The sequence below is a fragment of the Oncorhynchus masou genome, chromosome 26 (assembly GCF_036934945.1).
Source record: "Oncorhynchus masou masou isolate Uvic2021 chromosome 26, UVic_Omas_1.1, whole genome shotgun sequence".
Taxonomy (NCBI): domain Eukaryota; kingdom Metazoa; phylum Chordata; class Actinopteri; order Salmoniformes; family Salmonidae; genus Oncorhynchus; species Oncorhynchus masou.
The window spans coordinates 11,371,976-11,391,599 of record NC_088237.1 but is presented as its reverse complement, the minus strand read 5'-3'; the positions used below and the strand labels follow the sequence as shown (position 1 = coordinate 11,391,599).

General features: G+C 46.1%; 1 protein-coding gene across 5 annotated transcripts in view; it reads left to right on the top strand.

Moving 5' to 3' along the window:
* Nucleotides 1-19,624, top strand: part of LOC135514793 (dedicator of cytokinesis protein 4-like) — a 144,301-nt gene that overhangs the window by 27,675 nt on the left and 97,002 nt on the right. For 3 of the 5 annotated variants that reach the window (XM_064938408.1, XM_064938406.1, XM_064938405.1), the window contains exons 2-7: nt 13,233-13,316; nt 15,834-15,874; nt 16,177-16,232; nt 16,562-16,682; nt 18,355-18,503; nt 19,000-19,084. In XM_064938408.1, the coding sequence (XP_064794480.1) occupies nt 13,233-13,316; nt 15,834-15,874; nt 16,177-16,232; nt 16,562-16,682; nt 18,355-18,503; nt 19,000-19,084 (536 nt within the window). The remainder of the gene's footprint in view (nt 1-13,232; nt 13,317-15,833; nt 15,875-16,176; nt 16,233-16,561; nt 16,683-18,354; nt 18,504-18,999; nt 19,085-19,624) is intronic. The other 2 variants (XM_064938410.1, XM_064938407.1) reach the window with 1 other exon arrangement.

Here is a 19,624-nt window from a genome sequence, read left to right as displayed (position 1 = left end):
CGGACAACCCTACTCTCAGTAACCTCTGTTTCTCCCACTCCTCTCTTTCTGCCAAACATCCAGCCATCCAGCTAGTCATTCAGCTATGACTGATTCCTTCAATACTGTATCTCTCTCTTCAGTCTCCACCACGGGTTCTTCTGCTTGCCTGTGTCTGGCCCCAGGCTTGATTTGTATGGATGAAATATCTCATGACCCTGGATGATAATGTCTTGATATGGTTAGCATGGTGGTTTCTGGGGCTGTTCTCATATTATGAGCTTGGAATGGTTGCTTCACTTGCTTCTTGTGCTGAATCTAAATCACAGATTGGGATATTGTAGTCAGAGGCTGTCTTGATGAGTTGATAATAAGGTGTGCTCCATTGGCTTGTTCGTGTAGCACATGCCATCTGGTTCTTGAGTGTGTGTGTGGTGCGTGCTTGTATACTCTGGCTAGTGTCTCCTTTGTAGGGACTTCCTCTGCCCTGGCTTTGCTCTCAGCCGAGCACCGTCAGCACCGTGTGTGTGTGTGTGTGTGTGTGTGTGTGTGTGTGTGTGTGTGTGTGCGCACTGAACCCTGACACACATCTGAAGACCGGGCGTGTGTCTGGTGCTCCCACTGTGCCTTCTTCCTTCTGTAGCTCTGCAGTGACCAGAGACGAAGCATTTCATACACTCACTGCTCTCATAATGCTCAATACTCTACTCGTACATTCACTGCTCTCATAATGCTCAATACTCTACTCGTACACTCACTGCTCTCATAATGCTCAATACTCTACTCGTACACTCACTGCTATCATAATGCTCAATACTCTACTCGTACACTCACTGCTCTCATAATGCTCAGTACTCTACTCATACACTCACTGCACTGTGATGCTTCGTTTGCACTCGTTCACTTATATTGAGGCCGAATTGTCTAAATAAGCAACCGATAACTTCTTGAAACTCCCCATCCCGGATCCGGGATCGTGACTAAAGCCTCAGGCTCATTAGCATAACGCAACGTTAACGATTTCTGAAAATCGCAAATAAAATGAAAATAATGCGCCTGCTCTCAAGCTTAGCCTTTTCTTAACAACACTGTCATCTCAGATTTTCAAAATATGCTTTTGAACCATAGCAATTCACTAATTTGTGTAAGAGTATGCTAAGCTAGCTTAGCATTTTGAGTAGCATTTAGCACGCAACATTTTCACAAAAACCAGATAACCAAATAAATAAAATAATTTACCTTTTGAAGAGCTTTGGATGTTTTCAATGAGGAGACTCTCAGTTACATACCAAATGCGCAGTTTTTCCTGAAAGCGTCTGTGTGTAGGAGAAATCGCTCCGTTTTGTACATCACATTTGGCTACCGAAACGAACCGAAAATTCAGTCACCTACAACGTCAAACTTTTTCCGAATTAACTCCATAATATCGACCGAAACATGGCAAACGTTGTTTGGAATCAATCCTCAAGGTGTTTTTTCACATATCTCTTCATTGATATATTGTTCGTGGAAGCCTGCATTCTTCTCTAAATTCCATGGAAAAATACTTGCAGCTGACTTTTGCGCACCAATTTCGGCGCAGGACACCGGGCGGACACCTGGTAAATGTGGTCTCTTATGGTCAATCTTCCAATGATATGCCTACAAATACGTCACAATGCTGCAGACACCTTGGGGAAACGACAGAAAGGGCAGACTTACTCCTCTCGCATTCACAGCCATATAAGGAGACAATGGAAAACAGAGCCTCAAAAATCCTACTCATTTCCTGGATGCAGTCTCATCTTGGTTTTGCATGAAGCTCACGTTCTAGGGCACGCACAGAGAATATCTTTGCAGTTCTGGAAACGTCAGTGTTTTCTTTCCAAAGCTACCAATTATATGCATAGTCGAGCATCTTTTTGTGACAAAATATCTTGTTTAAAACGGGAACGTTTTTCATCCAAAAATGAAATTGCACCCCTAGAGTTTCAACAGGTTAATGATTAAACCAATAGACATGGTCTGTCGGCTGATAATGGTGATGTTGATGCTCAGAGAGAAATGCCTGAATCATCCCTTTCCTTTAGCCCTCCGGTCTTTAAGCTAATAAACTTTAATCGTGTGTGTCAATACCACTTCCCTCGCTGCTTCCTATACAGAATACATGTTCACTGGGGCTAGCTCAGGTGCGGTAGGGCCTGTATATTCTTGCCCCCTTACCACAGCCATTCAAAGTGACAAGTTAGTCGGATCTTTATTGAACGCTCTTTTTATTGGTGTGATAATGAGATACAAGTGGCTATAGTTTTAAAGGGAATCCAAACCTCCGGGCCCCAGCTCCATTTTGTCCTGAGAATTCAATCCATCTCCTCTGCCTCCCTCACTCTGTGCTCTGATCTGCTCTGCCTCTTTATCCCTTCATCTCTCTCTCCATCCCTCCATTTATTCATCCCTCTGTTCTTCTTCCCCTCTAACTCCCTCTCCTCTTGCTCCTCTGTCTCTTCCTCCCTCGTTCTGCCCTCTCCCTCGTCCTGTCTCCCTCCCTCCATGAACCATAGGGCCGAGGGTGCTAATCAGATGAGGCAGTGATGCGGTCCTGGGTGCCCAGGGGGGAGGACGCCAGCCAGCTTTGACTTGCTGTGATACTGCCAGCTAGTGTTGTGAACACACACACACACACACACACACAAAGCTGTGGTGTTTTTCTCATTCTGAAGTGGTGCTGGTTGCGTGCGGTTGTCAGGGCTTTTCAAAATGGCTAATTGTGTGCATCTGTTTGTAATGTAATGAACAATGTAACTGCCTGACAATATTTCAGTGGGTACTGTCATGCTGCAATCCAGCAGATTCACAACAGAAAACCATATGGTCTCCATGGCTCAGTGCGGATTGAAATATGTTCGTCAATCCCCGAACACCACCCTGTGTGGGGCAAGTTGGGGTAGAAATCTTTTCATATTTTGAGCTGAAGTGACGGGCACAGCAGCTGTCGAGCATCGTATTTGATCAAGTGGAGTGTTTATAATAATCCATATTAACCAAGTGATACCATAGCACTTCAGTTGAGAACATAGCCTGCACACAGATATAGTCTGTATCGTAGGGAATGAGATGGCTGTGGTGTAGACACTAAACTCAAGTGGGAGAAAAGATGCAGCTCTTCAGAAGTGGAGTTTCATCTTCCCTAAGGACAGAAATAGTGAACGTGTACGGCCTTACTGTTAAATAGTAATTGAAAAACCACGCTATTCTCCCCAGACTACGCAGTCTCCACACAATATTCACACACACACACACACACACACACACACACACACACACACACACACACACACACACACACACACACACTCCTCAATTCCCCCCCCCCCCCATTTCCTTCCCCCTGGTTCAGTCCAGGGCTTTTGTGTTGGGAGGAGAATTGAGTGCTAGTGAATCACTTCTATATTAGACTGACACCAGACAGAGACAGAGAGTGTAGAATGATATGCATGAGGTCTGACAGGCACTTATCTCTCCTCCTTTCCCGCTCTCTTCATCGTCTTCTCCCTCTCCCCTCTACACTCCCTTGTTAGTCGTAACCCCGCTGGTGTCTGAGTGCACAGACGGGCTTGAGCTGGGTGCTGTTTGTATGTCTGCCCTAAGATCCATGGACTACCTAGTAGCCTACTCTGTCTGCTTTAGGGCTGTCCCTGACTGAAAAATCTTGGTAGACCGAGAGCCGTCTGGTCTTTTGACCAATCGATTGTTTGGAAGAAAAAGTGTATTTCTCCATATATAGACACAACTTATGTGTTTTAATAAAATCAACCATATGCTCTGAGCTTGACTGATGCTTTAAGTAGGCTTGGTCGGTATCCAGATAGTCATACCTTCATACTGATCCTGTGCCATACCGAGATATTCTGTAATAATGGCACTTAACACAAGGGGCGCTGTTTTCAAACCCCACTGATTCTTTGTAATCCGAAGGTTAGCAATGCTAACAAGTACTGTCGTAGAAATATCATCCCAATAATATTTCTCAGATACCGGAACTTGTGAATTCAAAGTAGACTTTATTACAACGTAACAATGGTCCATGGATCAACTGTCTTCCCATCCTTGGCACACTCCTTTTATACAGTTTTCATCCTTACATGACATGCATAGTTACTCTTCTTTATGTTAATGATTCATACCCTTTGGCATTCAGCCACTATTATCTCTTTGTCTTGCTTCTAACTAGTTTAGGCCCATCTTTAACTTTTCCCTCCTCTTATTGGCACAGATATTAGGGCATAGATTCTATTTTGCGGCATACCCATAGTAATAATGCAAAAAAATAATACAGACATACGCTCCTATTGCTGGTGCATGTATAAAGGTGCCTAAAGGGTTGATTAATGGCTCCAGAGTGCATGTCTAATGGCCCTCACGGGACTAGGTAATGGATCCCCTTAACCTAATGACCCAGACACACTGTAACGAGTGCACTGCAAGTCTAGGGAGTGAGTGTTTTTAATCAATAAAAGAAACAATGAACACGAAACACAAACAACGCACGGACAAGAAAACCGAGTCAATTACACCCGAGGAAAGAACCAAGGGGACTGCCAGATATAGGGAAGATAATCAAGGAGGTGATGGAGTCCAGGTGCGCGAGACGAAGGTGACAGGTGTGCGGGATAATCAGCAGCCTGATGACCTAGAGGCCGGAGAGAGGGAGTATATGTGACACACACACATAATGGTTAAGCCTATATTGATTCTGCTTACTACTCTAAGATGCATAACACATGTACTGGAAAATCCCCAATCGTACATGTAAAATCCCATAGTCATTTAGCTTCTTCTAAATGACTAAAAATGTAAATGTATAAAATAAAAAAATTATCCCGCTGCTGCAGTTTCTGCCCTTATGCTCCTGAAGTTGCCGGTAACAGGCGACACCAGTGATTCCCAACCAGGGGTACTAGGACCCCCTGTGGTTACTTGGCCTATCCACGGGTGGGTACTTGAGAGGACACATGAGACCCTACGCCTGCTGGTAAAATGCACATGAGGGGAGGGTAGTTCATGTGCATTTTCAAGTGAATACACAGTTAAATGATAAGGGATGTTTGGCATTTATATGTTAATATTAAGAACCTTACAATTCGGGAAAACACATTTGTTATAAAATGTTGCACCGTTGTTCTTGCATAATGTAACCATATATAATTTCAGGGGCACATGTGTCTTAGTGATGGACTGTGCCATCCCCGCAGCCTCTGCAATGAATTAGTGTGTCTCGTGTGCCATGAAAAAAATGCATTTGCAACTGCTCTACAAAAAAACAACTGTCGACCAAGAGCCTATTGACATCGACCAAACAAACCAGTCGACTAAATAGGGTCAGCCCTATAGGCTGCTTGACCTGATCCTGGCTTCCCTCAAACATGAAGCAAAACACAGCAAAGACGAAAAGGCTTAAAGTCACTGTGACATTTCTTAAAGTCGCAAAGGGAACGTTTTACTTCAAAGGTCAACCTCACACTCTCTTACGAAGACTATGATCATCCCCAAAAGGTAGCGCTCCACAAAGATTACTCACAGGCAGGATATTTTTTTTTGGGGGGGGGAGGGAGGGGAGGGGGGGGGGTGTTATTACAAGTATGCAGAATATTTATTTTCTCCGGGTCGTGATTTCTTGGCTGAGGCTGAAGTTGAGGCCGAGGCGTCCCCCTTCCTGGAAGCAGTTGTGGTGACAGCTAAACAAGACAGCTGTCATCTCTGTTACTCTGTCACTCAGACAATGGGGCTTAGGGAAAGAGAGCGGGGGAGAGTGGGGGCAGTTTGTCGCATGCCTAGTCAGTGGCCCCTTGCTCACTTGTCTGCTGTACGTGTGTGTGTGTGTGTGTGTGTGTGTGTTGCTTGAACACGTGTTTTTGTTTTCCTCTCTGACTGCTAGGTATGTACACTCAAAAGCTTCTTCATTTGATATCCTGTGTGTGTGTGTGTGTGTGTGTGTGTGTGTGTGTGTGTGTTTATACATGTGCAGTGGGAAGAGCAAGTAATGGATGTAATTTGATGCAGAGAGATTGAAGTGTGGGAGGAGTAGGTGGCCCCTCACTCCTCCCCTCTTCCCAGATGGAGGGATGTGATGAACAAAGACAGATGAATATAGAGGCCTCACAAAGACCTCACGGGGGGGCTGTGTGTGTATGTGTTTGTGTGTGGAGACAGACAGTAAAAGCTGATGCAGCACACTTCATATCGGCGCGGCAGGTAACCTAGTGGTTAGAGTGTTGTGTCAGTAATCCAAAGGTTGCTATATCGAATCCCCGAGCTGACAAGTTAAAAATCTGTCGTTCTGCCCCCGAACAAGGCAGTTAACCCATTGTTCCTAGGCCGTCACTGTAAATACGATTTATATATATTTTTTCTTAACTAACTTGCCGAGTTAAAAAGGTTAAATAAATCAAATATGACCTCTACACTGCCTCTACCCTCCCTCCCACACAGACACTTTACCTGAGAATACAGCCCTGTTTTTCCTCTCTCTACCGTCCCTCTCTCTCTCATTATCCTCACCCATCCCTTTTTTCTCTCCTCTTCATCTGTCGCTCTGTATCCTCACCTTTCTCTCCTCCTGCTCTCCTCTCCCCCTGTCCTCTCCTCTCAGCTGGCGTGAGGAGGCGTAGGGATCTCTGTGTTCTCAGTTTGCGGTGCCGTTGACATGCAATATTGCGTAAAGCCACAATATCGCAACATCCCTTTTCAGTGTCAAAAGTGAATGAGATGGAGAGAGGGAGAGAACAGACATTCCCCTCAGCTTGTCCCCACACACAAACACGTACACAACCCAACCAGCCCACTGATAGAGGCAGTAGGCAGGCAGATTAGGCCTGAGACTGAGGTGAAGTGGGATGGCTTTGCATTGGACTTGCTCTGACCTATATTCCCCTTTTTTAATCTGAGTCATGTATGATTTCCTCTGCCTGGCCTCGTCATTAGGCAGGCTGTCACCTAGTGGACACTGCCATTACTGTATATGTTTGTCATGACAATCTGCAGATGTTAAAACCTATTTGGGCTAGGGGGCAGTATTTTGACATCTGGATGACAAGCGTGCCCAAAGTAAACTGCATGTTACTCAGGCCCAGACGCTAGGATATGCATATATTTGTTACATTTGGATAGAAAACACTTTAAAGTTTCTCAAACTGTTAAAATGTGAATATAACAGACCTGATATGGCAGGCGAAAACCCGAGGACAAATCGTCCAGAAGAAAAACAATTCAGCCCACCATTGATTCCTATGGCTGTCATTTTTAATACGAAGGAAATTACCTCCCAGATTGCAGTTCCTATGGCTTCCACTAGATGTCAACAGTCTTTAGAAAGGATTTCAGGCTTAATTTTGGAAAAATGAGCTAGAATTTGTAGTTTTTCTAAGTGGCTCCCATTTTGGCTGTTGTGTTTGTTACGCATTCTGGTGAATGAGCATACTTTGTTGTTTATCTCCGTTAATGCCAATAACGATTCTCCGTCTTAAATTGTATTGTTTATTTACGTATTAGGGTACCTGAGGCTTGATTTATAAATGTTGTTTGACTTGTTTGGGGAAGTTTATTGGTAACGTTTGAGAATCATTTTGTATGCATTTGGACGGAGGGAAACCGGTGAATTATTGAATGAAGTGTCCCAGCTAAACTGAGTTTTTGGGGATATAAAGGACTTTATCGAACAAAACAACCATTTGTGAAATAACTGGGACCTTTTGGAGTGCCAACAGAAGATCTTCAAAGGTAAGTGATTTATTTTATCGCTATTTCTGACTTTTGTGGCACAGCTGCCTGGTTGGAAAAAGTTTTTAATGCTTTTGTGTGCTGGGCGCTGTCCTCAGATAATTGCATGGCGTGCTTTTGACCGTAAAGCCTTTTTGAAATCTGACACAGTGGCTGGGTTAACAAGAAGTTAAGCTTTTAACTGATGTATGACACTTGTATTTTCATGAATGTTAAATATGACTATTTCTGTCATATGAATTTCGGCTCTGCAATTTCACCGGAAGTTGACGATGGGACAATAGCGTCTCACTGACCCGCAAGAAGTTTTTAAACAATCATTTTCGTTTTACATTTTTACTCTATTTTCATTGATGATCTGAATAAATCACTAGATAGCCTGATTGTAAATCAGCAGAGTATGTGGTTTATTGCAGAGATTGAGAGCGTGTCTGTGTGTGGTATGTCAACTTCCTTGTACCATACGCGGTGAACACCCTGTTCGTGTTTTAGGCTGACAGTGCGTTACGTAAAGTGCAATTTTTTTTGTTTATTTTTGTAATATTTTTTTATGCGACGTCGTTCAGGCCTAGACACGTTTCTCAGAACCAGGGGAGCTCCTTCATTACGAGAGACTTTAGTTAGTGCGATTCACGCGCTAGGAGAGACCTGCATGTTAAAGCAGCCACAGCAGAACACCCAGTCTCTCTCAGACTTCCCTTTGTAATGAGCAGAAAGAGAAGGGGCACTGAAGCGTCTCACAGGATGCTGCTGAAAGGTGGGGGACACACACATTAGCATGCACATGCACACAAACACACACACAATTAGCGCCTCTGTAACAGCACACTGCTCTCCTTCAAAACTCATAATCTTGCCTTTTATGAATACATTCAGACCAGAGCGAACAAAGCACCAAACATGCAGAATTTCTATCTTACTCCTTGTGAGGTCTTGCATGATTTACTTGCATTGACATTTGTAGGAGTAAGCCTATTTCGTGGCTTACATTTTGTGTTCATCGAACGTTAAGGATCCCGGTATGATGATATGTGTAGTAATTACTTTGGTTTTAATTTATTTATATTTTGTGCGTGCCCTTGCCACCTCAGAGAAGCTATACACTTATCTTTTATGAAAGCTCATTTTGAGGTGTTATGATTCGAGGGAAGGCTATTGTTGCCAGCGAGCGCTTGTTTCCCCATAGCCTGCTTCTCACCGTTATCTTGACATACAAAGAAAAGGTGAAATGAAAGCCGTTCCTCGTGAGCGATTTCACCAGCCTAGCTTTTGTTGGCCTGTCTTCCCCTCTCTCTCATCGAGAGAGAGCATATATATATATATATATATAATATCTAGCTGAGCTGACGCGGCGTGGCGCAATCTGGGTCTTCTCGCTTCATGGCCGTATCGTCTAGATGCAGGTGTGTGCATATACTCTATGCTGTGAGACCGACGTCTGCTGCCTCACGCGGTCAGCTCCTGTTGATTCCTCCTGCTTTAAAATGCATAGCCGCCTCTTCCAGGGTCGAAGCTCATCCCCAGGAAATGACATTTTGTGAGAGAGAGCAGAGCGCTGAAGCGCATCGGCACATCTTTAATCCGTGTCTCAGTGTTACAGCGCTCTGTCAGATGACCAGGCTTGGCCCAAAGCTTCGTGCCCCATGTCTCACTGGACCGTGGTGTGCGTATACACACATACGTTTCTCTGCGCCAACGATGCTAAGTGTGTTTGGAAGGCCTGAGGACTATAGGCATATGTGTACTTAACCACGGGGGGGGGGGGGCGCTGAGTCATTGCCTTGTGTCAGTAACACAGTGGAAAAATATGTTATGAGTGGGTATTTAAAGACGCATGCCTGTTCTCCGCAGAATGTCCATCTGTAATGTTTCCCTAGAACTGGGACATAATGGGTTGGGAACCATTCAAACAACGTGGTTAATTCTGGGTTACTCTGTCATGTTTATTCGCATAGCTAGAATAGAGAGTTTTCTTGGGCCACGGTCGAGTCAGAAAATGGCACAGCAAAGCAATATTCAGACGGTCTTAGACAGATGCTGTCTTTGTTTTCGATCGGGGCTCCGCTGTATGGCAGAAATAATGATTTTCTCTACCCGTGTCGAAGCCACAATGGCATACCTGTACCAACTACCAGCCCTTTGCCAGAGAATAGTGATGCACCGATATGACACTTTTGGCCTATATCTGTTATTTTCCTTGCCAAAAAACCTTTCTCCATTTTGTGCTGCCTTTTAAGTATTCTAGTACAGTTAAATTGTTAGACCTCTGTGTCCATGTGTGTGTTAAGGCACTGCATCTCCGTGCAAAAGAGGCGTCGCCACAGTACCCGGTTCAAATCCAGGCTGTAGCTAATGTCAGCCGATTCCTATATGTTCACCGATGGGTTTTTTTTTATTTATTTTTTTTATATCGTGCATCCCTACCAGAGAACATTAAGAATCTGTTCAGAACTTTGAATAAATCACTGATTCTGTCGGGTATTTGGATATTCTGACTCTGCTGTCAAGAGTTCCCGTTATGAAACCCAACCATTTCATGGTTGTGAAGTCAAACCCAAGCAGATGGCTGTGGCTTGAGATGTAAGTCCTGCAGACGCCAGAGTATAAATAAAGCAGGACTTAACATCCTCAACTCACAGCCTTGCACATAGCGAAGGAATAGGAAAAGGAAGGGAGGGAACGAGAGGAGGGACAGATAAGAGCAGGGGAAAAGCGAGGGATGTCACCTTCCATTTTGAATATCACTTACTGCTGATTGATTGTTTTTGCAACTTCCTGCAAATCAAGTGCGGTCTCGTTCTCGCCATTATTTATTAACCTGATTACATTCCATTCCAGTATGTGTGGATTGGAGTAGGAATCCAACAACCACACATCTGAATAATGGAAAATGCACACTTGCTCATTTCTGGCAGCAGGGTCAATGGACCACCCGTGTCTGTGGTGACGAATTAGCATATTAATGATTTGTTGAATAATTGATGACGGAGGAGTGGATTACGAGTGTGATTCGTTGTTGGAACACAAATCGGGGAGAGAGGGTGAGGACGGGCTGTTAAAACCACTTTTACGGAGCCTTTTGAACTCAAGTTGCTCATTGGTTGGCGTCGACTGCAGGTTGTTTTTCTAGTTCTTTTGGCAGAGACTCTCTGCACTAAGAACCTGCAATGTCTGTTTCGTTGTCTCCTCTGAATATTCTGTCTGGTTCATGCAAGACAACTGTTTAATCTTCTTTTAATGTATACTTTCAAACGTTATGCCTGCCACACCCAATCGGTAGCTACTTACCTTTTTACATCTTGCGTGGTTTGAACACGTGACACCAAGGTCTGTGTAATACCTAGCTAGCTGTAAACCTGGTATTGCTCGATCAATTCAGTACAGCCTGTGAAACCCAGTGCCTTTGAACACAACACAACAAACTACACCAAAGCCTGTCTGAACCAGTGGTCTGCATCATGTTCCTATAAGGAGCTTAGAGGGAGACCGACAAACCAACTGTAGGGTCACTTGACAGGCCTCGACTCCAAATGGCAGCCTAATTCACAGCCTAAAGCCTAATTCACACAAATGCTCTTTGTACCAATCTGCCTGCCTTTCCCCATCCACCCTAGACAGAACACTGAGCTCAAAGTACACAGCCAGTCTTCTCTCTGGCTTTGGGGGGGGGGGGCTGCCTTAGGATTAGGGCAAGGTGAGAGTCGCAGCCGCACGCAGCCCATGGGTAGATTACTGGAGGTTAGTGCGACTAAGTCTCCACTTTGGCTCAGGAGTGGAGCCTACAGTAGTTGACTACTTCTTGTTTGGACATACGTCTTTTCATCTCAAGTCTGAAGGAGATATCGTCATATAAGATCAAGGTTCTCAGTCACTGTTCAGTCCAGCACTTTTATTTAAGTTTGACTTTTATCCCAGTTCCTGAATTCCTGTGTGTGTGTGTGTGTGTGTGTGTGTTGTTTTTCCTTCAGTTTCCTGCAGTCTTTACGTAATGTCTAAGTTAGTTCAGCATGAACGAGGCTGCCTGGTCAGAAATAGGAACAGCCATTTGCCCACGAGTAGATGTGTGTCACAGCAGAGCAGAGCACAGCTTGTGGTGACTGAACTCCTGCCTCAGACCAAGCCGACTGGAAACATGGGCCCTGACCCTGTGTGACAGGTTCACCACTGAGGCTATGTGCGTGCCTGTGTTCATGTACACATATCATATCTGTGCATCTGTGGTTTTGCTATATTTGTGTGAGGCTTTTTTTTTTATGGACGCCCGAGTGGCGCAGCGGTCTAAGGCACTATGTGCCTCAGTGCAAGAGGCATCACTACAGTCCCTGGTTCGAATCCAGTCTGTATCACATCATGTCCCCTTCTTTCTTTGTGTGTGTGTGTGTGTGTGTGTGCTGTCCTGCCTTTTAAGGCGGCACTTCCTCCTCTCCCCCGGAGAGAAAATAAAAAATAGTTTCCCCGCTGAGTGAACACCTTTCAGGTGCCAACATCTTTGGAAAAGAGCCATGCCAGTTAGCAGACAGACAACAGCTGGGGAATGGATTACCAAGAAACGATTAAAAACTCTACTTCAAACTGCATCATTTAGTGCACTGCAGCTGGAAAACTCTACTTGTGGTTCAAGCGTTAGCACAGTGCAAGTAAAGTGTGTTGGAAGTTATATTTCATGTAGCGGAACCTCCCAATTAAAGTTTCACTGACTTTGCAGCCGGGTCAGGTAAACAAGGTTGCCCTGTGCCCCATGAAATGAAAACCCCTCTCCAAAACCCTTGCCTGACTCCAGTCTTCCTCATTTCCATGTCGTAGGTACTATCCTTATGAGATGCGTTTCCCCCAGAGTGTGGCAGCTTGGAAAATTCTCTGAGTGCTGTTATCATGTCCTGTTTCTCAGAACCACAGAGAATGGCGTCTGTCGACACTCCTCACTGCTAACCCAGCTATTAGACGCTGTTAGAGAAAAGTGCTCTGTGTTGATCGACTGAGATTGATACTCTTTATTTTTCTCTCTTGCGTGCTTGTTCTTTCTCTGTCTCTCTCTCCTTCCCTCCTCTTTCTCTTTCCTCCTCACCCTGCCCCTGTTATTTAGGCTCGCTCTCTCTCGCTCCCTCTAACTGACCGTGCTGCTCTTCAAAGAGAGTCCTACTCTTAAGCCTCCGCAGGTTTTGCCTCCCTCCTCTACAAGAGGCCTCCTAGCAGAAAGACCCAGAATGACATTATTTTCCCTGTAGTTCAGTCTGACACCCAGAGGCTTACTCAATCTACCAGCAGCCAGCAGGCCATTCTCTTCCCTGTTTCTGTCTGTCCAGGGAACACTGGAAACAAATCACAGCACAACCTCAGTCAAGACAGTTGAGCTCGGATTCAATTCTCGTGACATGAAAAGAGTGATTTAAGACTTTATTTTTTTTGACTGTGTGTGTGTCGAGTTGGTGTGTGTGTTACCTAGATACACACGTAAAAATACACACCGGTATTAAAGTATATCTTCTATTGTGTTTCAGTGCTGGCCAGTTTCAGAGGGACGGTCCAGCATGGCTTGCCATTGGAGATTGGGGACACGGTGCAGCTCCTGGAGAAATGTGAAGGTAACTGATAACCTCGACTCATTTCACACCCACATAAACCACGAATCCCCCTTCGAGCTTCATAGACAGCCACTGTGACTCACAGATGGGCTGCTACTGGGGCTGTAGTCAACCTTTTGAAGTTGGGCCACGTTTCCTTCCCCAGTCTGTCCCTCCAGGAGTATTGTGTTGCACATGAAATGTTCAGACTTTTTTTTATTTATTTATTTCTATTTGATGAGATAAACGTTTGTGGAGGCTCTCAGTTTGCTACTGTTTCCTGTGCCGCGAGAGGGAGAAGACTTCGGTTCCTGCTTCCCGCCCACACAGAGCTCTGCTTGCCAGTGTGTGTGTGTGTGTGTGTGTGTGTGTGTGTGTGTGTGTGTGTGTGTGTGTGTCCCTGCTTGGCTGTGTATTGCAAAGGAGTGTGTGAGCCTCAAGGCCGAGTCGCTCGCGCTCACGGGTTCATTTTTGACATAGTTTCAGACAGAGCAGGTGCCCCGTCACACTTTCCTGTTTCCACCCAGCTAACTTACACAGCATTGACGCAACCTTCTTCCCTTCTCAGGGCATCACGATCTCACTTCCTGTTGTTGCTCAAGGACACACAGACAGACAGGTGACAGATCCGTCTGAGGTGGCTGATGATACATTACAAACTCCCCAGAGGAAATGATCTGACATCTAATATACACTATAAATGCAAAAGTATGTGGACACCCCCTCAAATTAGTGGTTTAGACTATTTCCGTCACACCCGTTGCTGACAGTTGTTTAAAATCGAGCACACAGCCATGTAATGTAAGCTCCCGACGAACAGTCCTTGTGCTGTCGTTGCTTCAAGAGGCAGTTTGGAACTCAATAGGAGCAACAGCGACTCAGCTGTGAAGTGGTAGGCCACACAAGCTCACAGAATGGGACCACTGAGTGCTGTAGCGTGTAAAAATTGTCTGTCCTCGGTTGCAACACTCACTGCCATTGTTCCAAACTGCCTCTGGAAGCAACGACAGCACAAGGACTGTTCGTCGGGAGCTTCATGAAATGGGCTTCCATGGCCAAGCAGCCGCACACAAGCCTAAGATCACCATGCGCAATGCCAAGCGTCGGCTGGAGTGGTGTGAAGCTCGCCGCCATTGGACTCTGGAGCAGTGGAAACGAATTGTCTGGAGTGATGAATCACGCTTCGCCACCTGGCAGGCCGACAAATGAATCTGCGTTTGACGGATGCTAGGATAACGCTACCTGCCCCAATGCATAATGCCAGCTGTAAAGTTTGGTGGAGGAGGAATAATGGTCTGGGGCTGTTTTTCACAGTTCGGGCAAGATCTCTTAGTTCCAATGAAGGGAAATCTTAACATTAAAGCATACAGTGACATTCTAGACGATTCTGTGCTTCCAACTTTGTGGCAACAGTTTGGGGAAGGCCATTTCCAGTTTCAGCATGACAATGCCCCCATCCACAAAGCGAGGCCCATACAGAAATGGTTTGTTGACATCTGTGTGGAAGATCTTGACTGGCCTGTACAGAGCCCTGACCTCAATCCCATCTAACACCTTTGGGATGAATTGGAACGCCTACTGCGAGCCAGGCCTAATCACCCAACATCAATGCCCGACCTCACTAATGCTCTTGTGGCTGAACGGAAGCAAGTCCTCGCAGCAATGTTCTGACGTCTAGAGGAAAGCCTTCCCAGAAGAGTTTCGGCTGTTATCGGGGGGGGGGGGCAAACTCCATATGAATGAGATGTTGGAGGAGCAGGTGTCCACATACGTTTTGGTCATGTAGCGTATGTGTTTGGTTTCGGAGGACGGGACGAAATACAATATGTTCAGGTCCCCACAACCCAAAGACAAGGGTTTTGACAAGAAGGTCATTCTATTCTGTCCTAGAGAGGAGACAAGTTACTTAAAAAAATGGTTTCTGCCAGTGCTGATACTATGTCACCAAGTTACTACTGTAGGGTGATAGGTGACATATGTCTCCTCTGACACGCTCTGGCCAAGCGAAACCTAGAAAGAGTTTGTAAAGAGCCTCGTGGAGGTCCATCAGTAGGCAAGACCACAAGACAGTGGCAGCAGTGAGACTCATTCTCACCTCTTTAACACGAATAGCACATTATGACCCTAGGTTACTGGTGCTACTTACACTTCCTGGTGCTACTTACAGCCCATGGTACTACTGACACACCCCCACCACTCCTGGCTCACCAGCTTGGCTGGTGGCCACAACAAATACTGGGTGCTCAGTGCCATGTAACACCGGGCCTGGTAGGCTTGCAGTAAACAGTGCAGCGACAAAATCCTGCCTCCCGTGATTAAAGTGTTCCAGCTGGCCGTTTTTTTTCTTTTCTCCTTCAGTTTTCCAGCTCGGCAGCTCGACGACTAGTGCGGCGCTTCAGTAACCCGGTTCTGTGTCCCAAATGGCAGCCCTGTAACTCATAGTGCTCTGGTCAAAAGTAGTGATCGAAAGAAAGAAAGCTAGCGGGTCTGAAAGTGACACGATGAAAAATGTCTTTTTTTGTTGTTGTGTCTCCTCAGGCTGGTACAGGGGGTTCGTCCATAAGAATCCAAATGCCAAGGTGGGTGAGACTCTCTTGTGTGTTATTGAGGCTGTCAGCGCAGCTGCTATTTTCAGATTCAGAAATATCATCTCTCTGCTTTGATCTGAGGGCTGTGCAGTGAGCAGGTCAGTAGGGAGAGGCTCATAGTTTAATAATGTCACGTTGACACGCACTTACACACACACACACACGTTATTAATTTGTATTGATTATCTGCATCATTTACGCTCGCTAACAGGATGTGTTAGTGGTAGTGCCGTTTAATGATACAGTTAGAATGACATTCACCATTCATTACTTTGTTTATTCCCTCCTCCCAGGGTATTTTCCCATGCACTTACATTCACTTGAAGAACGCCCATATCAAGAACAAAGGGTGAGTAATGAGTGTATTGTGTGTGTGTGTGTCTTGTCTGTTTCCGTGTGTGTCTCCCCGTGTCTGTCTCTGAGAAGGCAAGCAGCCTTATTCGATCAGCCAGTCTGGGAGGTGAGGTAGGTTTATGTCATTTCTGCGGAGAGGAAACGTGAGATAAACATTTGGATCAACGTCTCATCGTAGCAGAACGGAGGTTGAGTGCCTCTTGGACCAGCATCTCATAGTGACACTGCGTTATTATCTGTCGCGTGAGTGTGTCTTTTAACCCATGCTCGGTAGGTATACCGTAGTAATGTGATGTCCCTCTCTCCTCTCTCTCTGACCCACAGGCAGTTTGAGACTGTCATCCCCACAGAGGACTCTGTTATCACTGAGATGACATCCACCCTGAGAGACTGGGGGGCCATGTGGAAACGGCTCTACGTGGTAAAGACTGTTCAACACACGCATGTAGGAATGCATGCAGGAATTCGCACAGACATGCATGAATTTACACATACACACATGCTGGCAAACGCACACATGTACGTGTGTGTTCCCATGTGTACCCCACACATCCTGCAGAGAGGAGAACAGACCTGAGTATTAACCGTTGTAGATAGGGGATGCCTTTCAACTAGTGGGCAATACATTATGCCTCAGGTATTTTTCCTGCAGCAAACAGTGGAAGCTTTTTTCCTGCATATTAATGAGTAACATTGCTTGTGTTTGTGTCTAATAAATGATCTGTTCTTGTTAGACAAAGTCTGAATTTGTGATGCATTACTTGTTATAGCAGGCTGACTGTCTGGTCCCAATTGTTTTACTATGAAATGTCTCTTGCTCTCTTGCTCTCTTGCTCTCTTGCTTTCTCGCTCCCTCGCTCTGTCGCTCCCTCGCTCTGTCTCTTGTGATCTCTCTGTCTCTTGTGATCTCTCTGTCTCTTGTGCTCTCTCTGCCTCTTGTGCTCTCTCTGCCTCTTGTGCTCTCTCTGTCTCTTGTGCTCTCTCTGTCTCTTGTGCTCTCGCGGTCTGTCTCTCGTGCTCTCGCGGTCTGTCTCTCGTGATCTCTGTCGCTCGCGCTCTCTCGCTGTCTGTCTCTTGTGCTCTTTCTGTCTCTCTGTCTCTTGTGCTCTCTCTGTCTCTTGTGCTCTCTCTGTCTCTTGTGCTCTCTCTGTCTCTTGTGCTCTCCCTGTCTCTTGTGCTCTCTCTGTCTCTTGTGCTCTCTCTGTCTCTTGTGCTCTCTCTGTCTCTTGTGCTCTCGCGGTCTGTCTCTCGTGCTCTCGCGGTCTGTCTCTCGTGCTCTCGCGGTCTGTCTCTCGTGCTCTCGCGGTCTGTCTCTCGTGCTCTCGCGGTCTGTCTCTCGTGCTCTCGCGGTCTGTCTCTCGTGCTCTCGCGGTCTGTCTCTCGTGATCTCTGTCGCTCGCGCTCTCTCGCTGTCTGTCTCTTGTGCTCTCTCTGTCTCTTGTGCTCTCTCTGTCTCTTGTGCTCTCTCTGTCTCTTGTGCTCTCTCTGTCTCTTGTGCTCTCTCTGTCTCTTGTGCTCTCTCTGTCTGTCTCTTGTGCTCTCTCTGTCTGTCTCTTGTGCTCTCGCGGTCTGTCTCTCGTGCTCTCGCGGTCTGTCTCTCGTGCTCTCGCGGTCTGTCTCTCGTGCTCTCGCGGTCTGTCTCTCGTGCTCTCGCGGTCTGTCTCTCGTGCTCTCGCGGTCTGTCTCTCGTGATCTCTGTCGCTCGCGCTCTCTCGCTGTCTGTCTCTTGTGCTCTTTCTGTCTCTCTCTGTCTCTCTGTCTCTTGTGCTCTTTCTGTATCTCTCTGTCTCTCTGTCTCTTGTGCTCTTTCTGTCTCTCTCTGTCTCTTGTGCTCTTTCTGTCTCTCTCTGTCTCTCTGTCTCTTGTGCTCTTTCTGTCTCTCTCTGTCTCTTGTGCTCTTTCTGTCTCCCTCTGTCTCTCTGTCTCTTGTGCTCTTTCTGTCTCTCTCTGTCTCTTGTGCTCTTTCTGTCTCTGTCTCTTGTGCTCTTTCCGTCTCTCTCTCTTGTGCTCTTTCTGTCTCTCTCTGTCTCTTGTGCTCTTTCTGTCTCTCTCTGTCTCTTGTGCTCTTTCTGTCTCTCTCTCTTGTGCTCTTTCTGTCTCTCTCTGTCTCTGTGTAGAAGAATGATGGGGATCTGTTCCATCGGTTGTGGCACGTGATGAATGAGATCTTGGACCTGAGGAGACAGGTTCTGGTCGGTCACCTCACCAACGACCGCATGAAAGACGTCAAACAGCACATCACTGCCAGGTTGGACTGGGGAAACGAGTGAGTAGTGGGGAGAGAGAAACATTCCTGCATCCCAGCCCCTCTGTCTTTGAATGTCACACTCCCTCCCCAGGCACATGCTGTGTTCAATCAGTTCCGTTCCCCTTCAAACAGACACACCACACGTTCATACAGACACACACACTTTTCATTTCCTATCAGACACACAAACACTTTCCACTGCGTCTCTATCTCCCGGGCAGATGAAACAACACCTGTCAGTCCCTTGCTGTTGGGTGTGGACAGATGACAGACCGCTCCCCCTGCAAACACCAGTTTGAAGAGTTCTGTGACCCTGCCTCTCCTTGTCTTATACCATCCCATGCTTTGAAATACTTATCTATCCCTGGGAGATTAGAGTGTGTGTTTGTGTTTACCCCTCTATGCCTCTATGTCCCTGTGAGACATAGCAGTCTTCCAGTTCTGTCATGTGTGTCCGGTCTGAATGGTTTGATGCACTGACAGTCCTGTGTGTGTGTGTGTGTGTGTGTTCCAGACAGCTGAGTTTGGACCTGGTACCCCGCAGGGAGTTCAGCATGGTGGACCCAGACGAGATCAGCGTCACAGAACTCTTCAAACTGGTGAGTTCTATTCCCAAAACCAGGAACAATTGCCTGAACACTGTTCTCTTGTGCATTCCCCACTCACTATCCTCATCAATCCACTGTCCACTATACCTTTCTCTAGCATTAGCCACATAGCTAGCCCTAGCGACTGCTGCGTGTTTGCCACGCAGTCTGTAATTCAGGCGCGTATTTTACTCTTTTTAAGGCAGAATAAAGGTACATTAGAGTCTCCCTTCGTCTTTCCCTTCCTCACTCTCCTCCCCAGGCAGCGCTCCCCCCCCCATCCCCCCCACCCCAAAACCATAGCGACCACATCCCCTGCCTGATGCTCCAATCCTGATGTGAGGCACTTAGTCCTTTTTTTTTGCTAAACAAATAATGTACAGAGGATGAGAAAGAGGGGAGTGGGGGATGAGTGAAGTAAAAGCCTAATGCGGGTGGAAAATTTGTCATTCCTTAGTAACTGAGACGGAAGATACAACAGGGGAAGAACCAAACACATTACAGTTGTCGTCATGGATGCAAAACAATAATAACATCGCCATCATCATGACA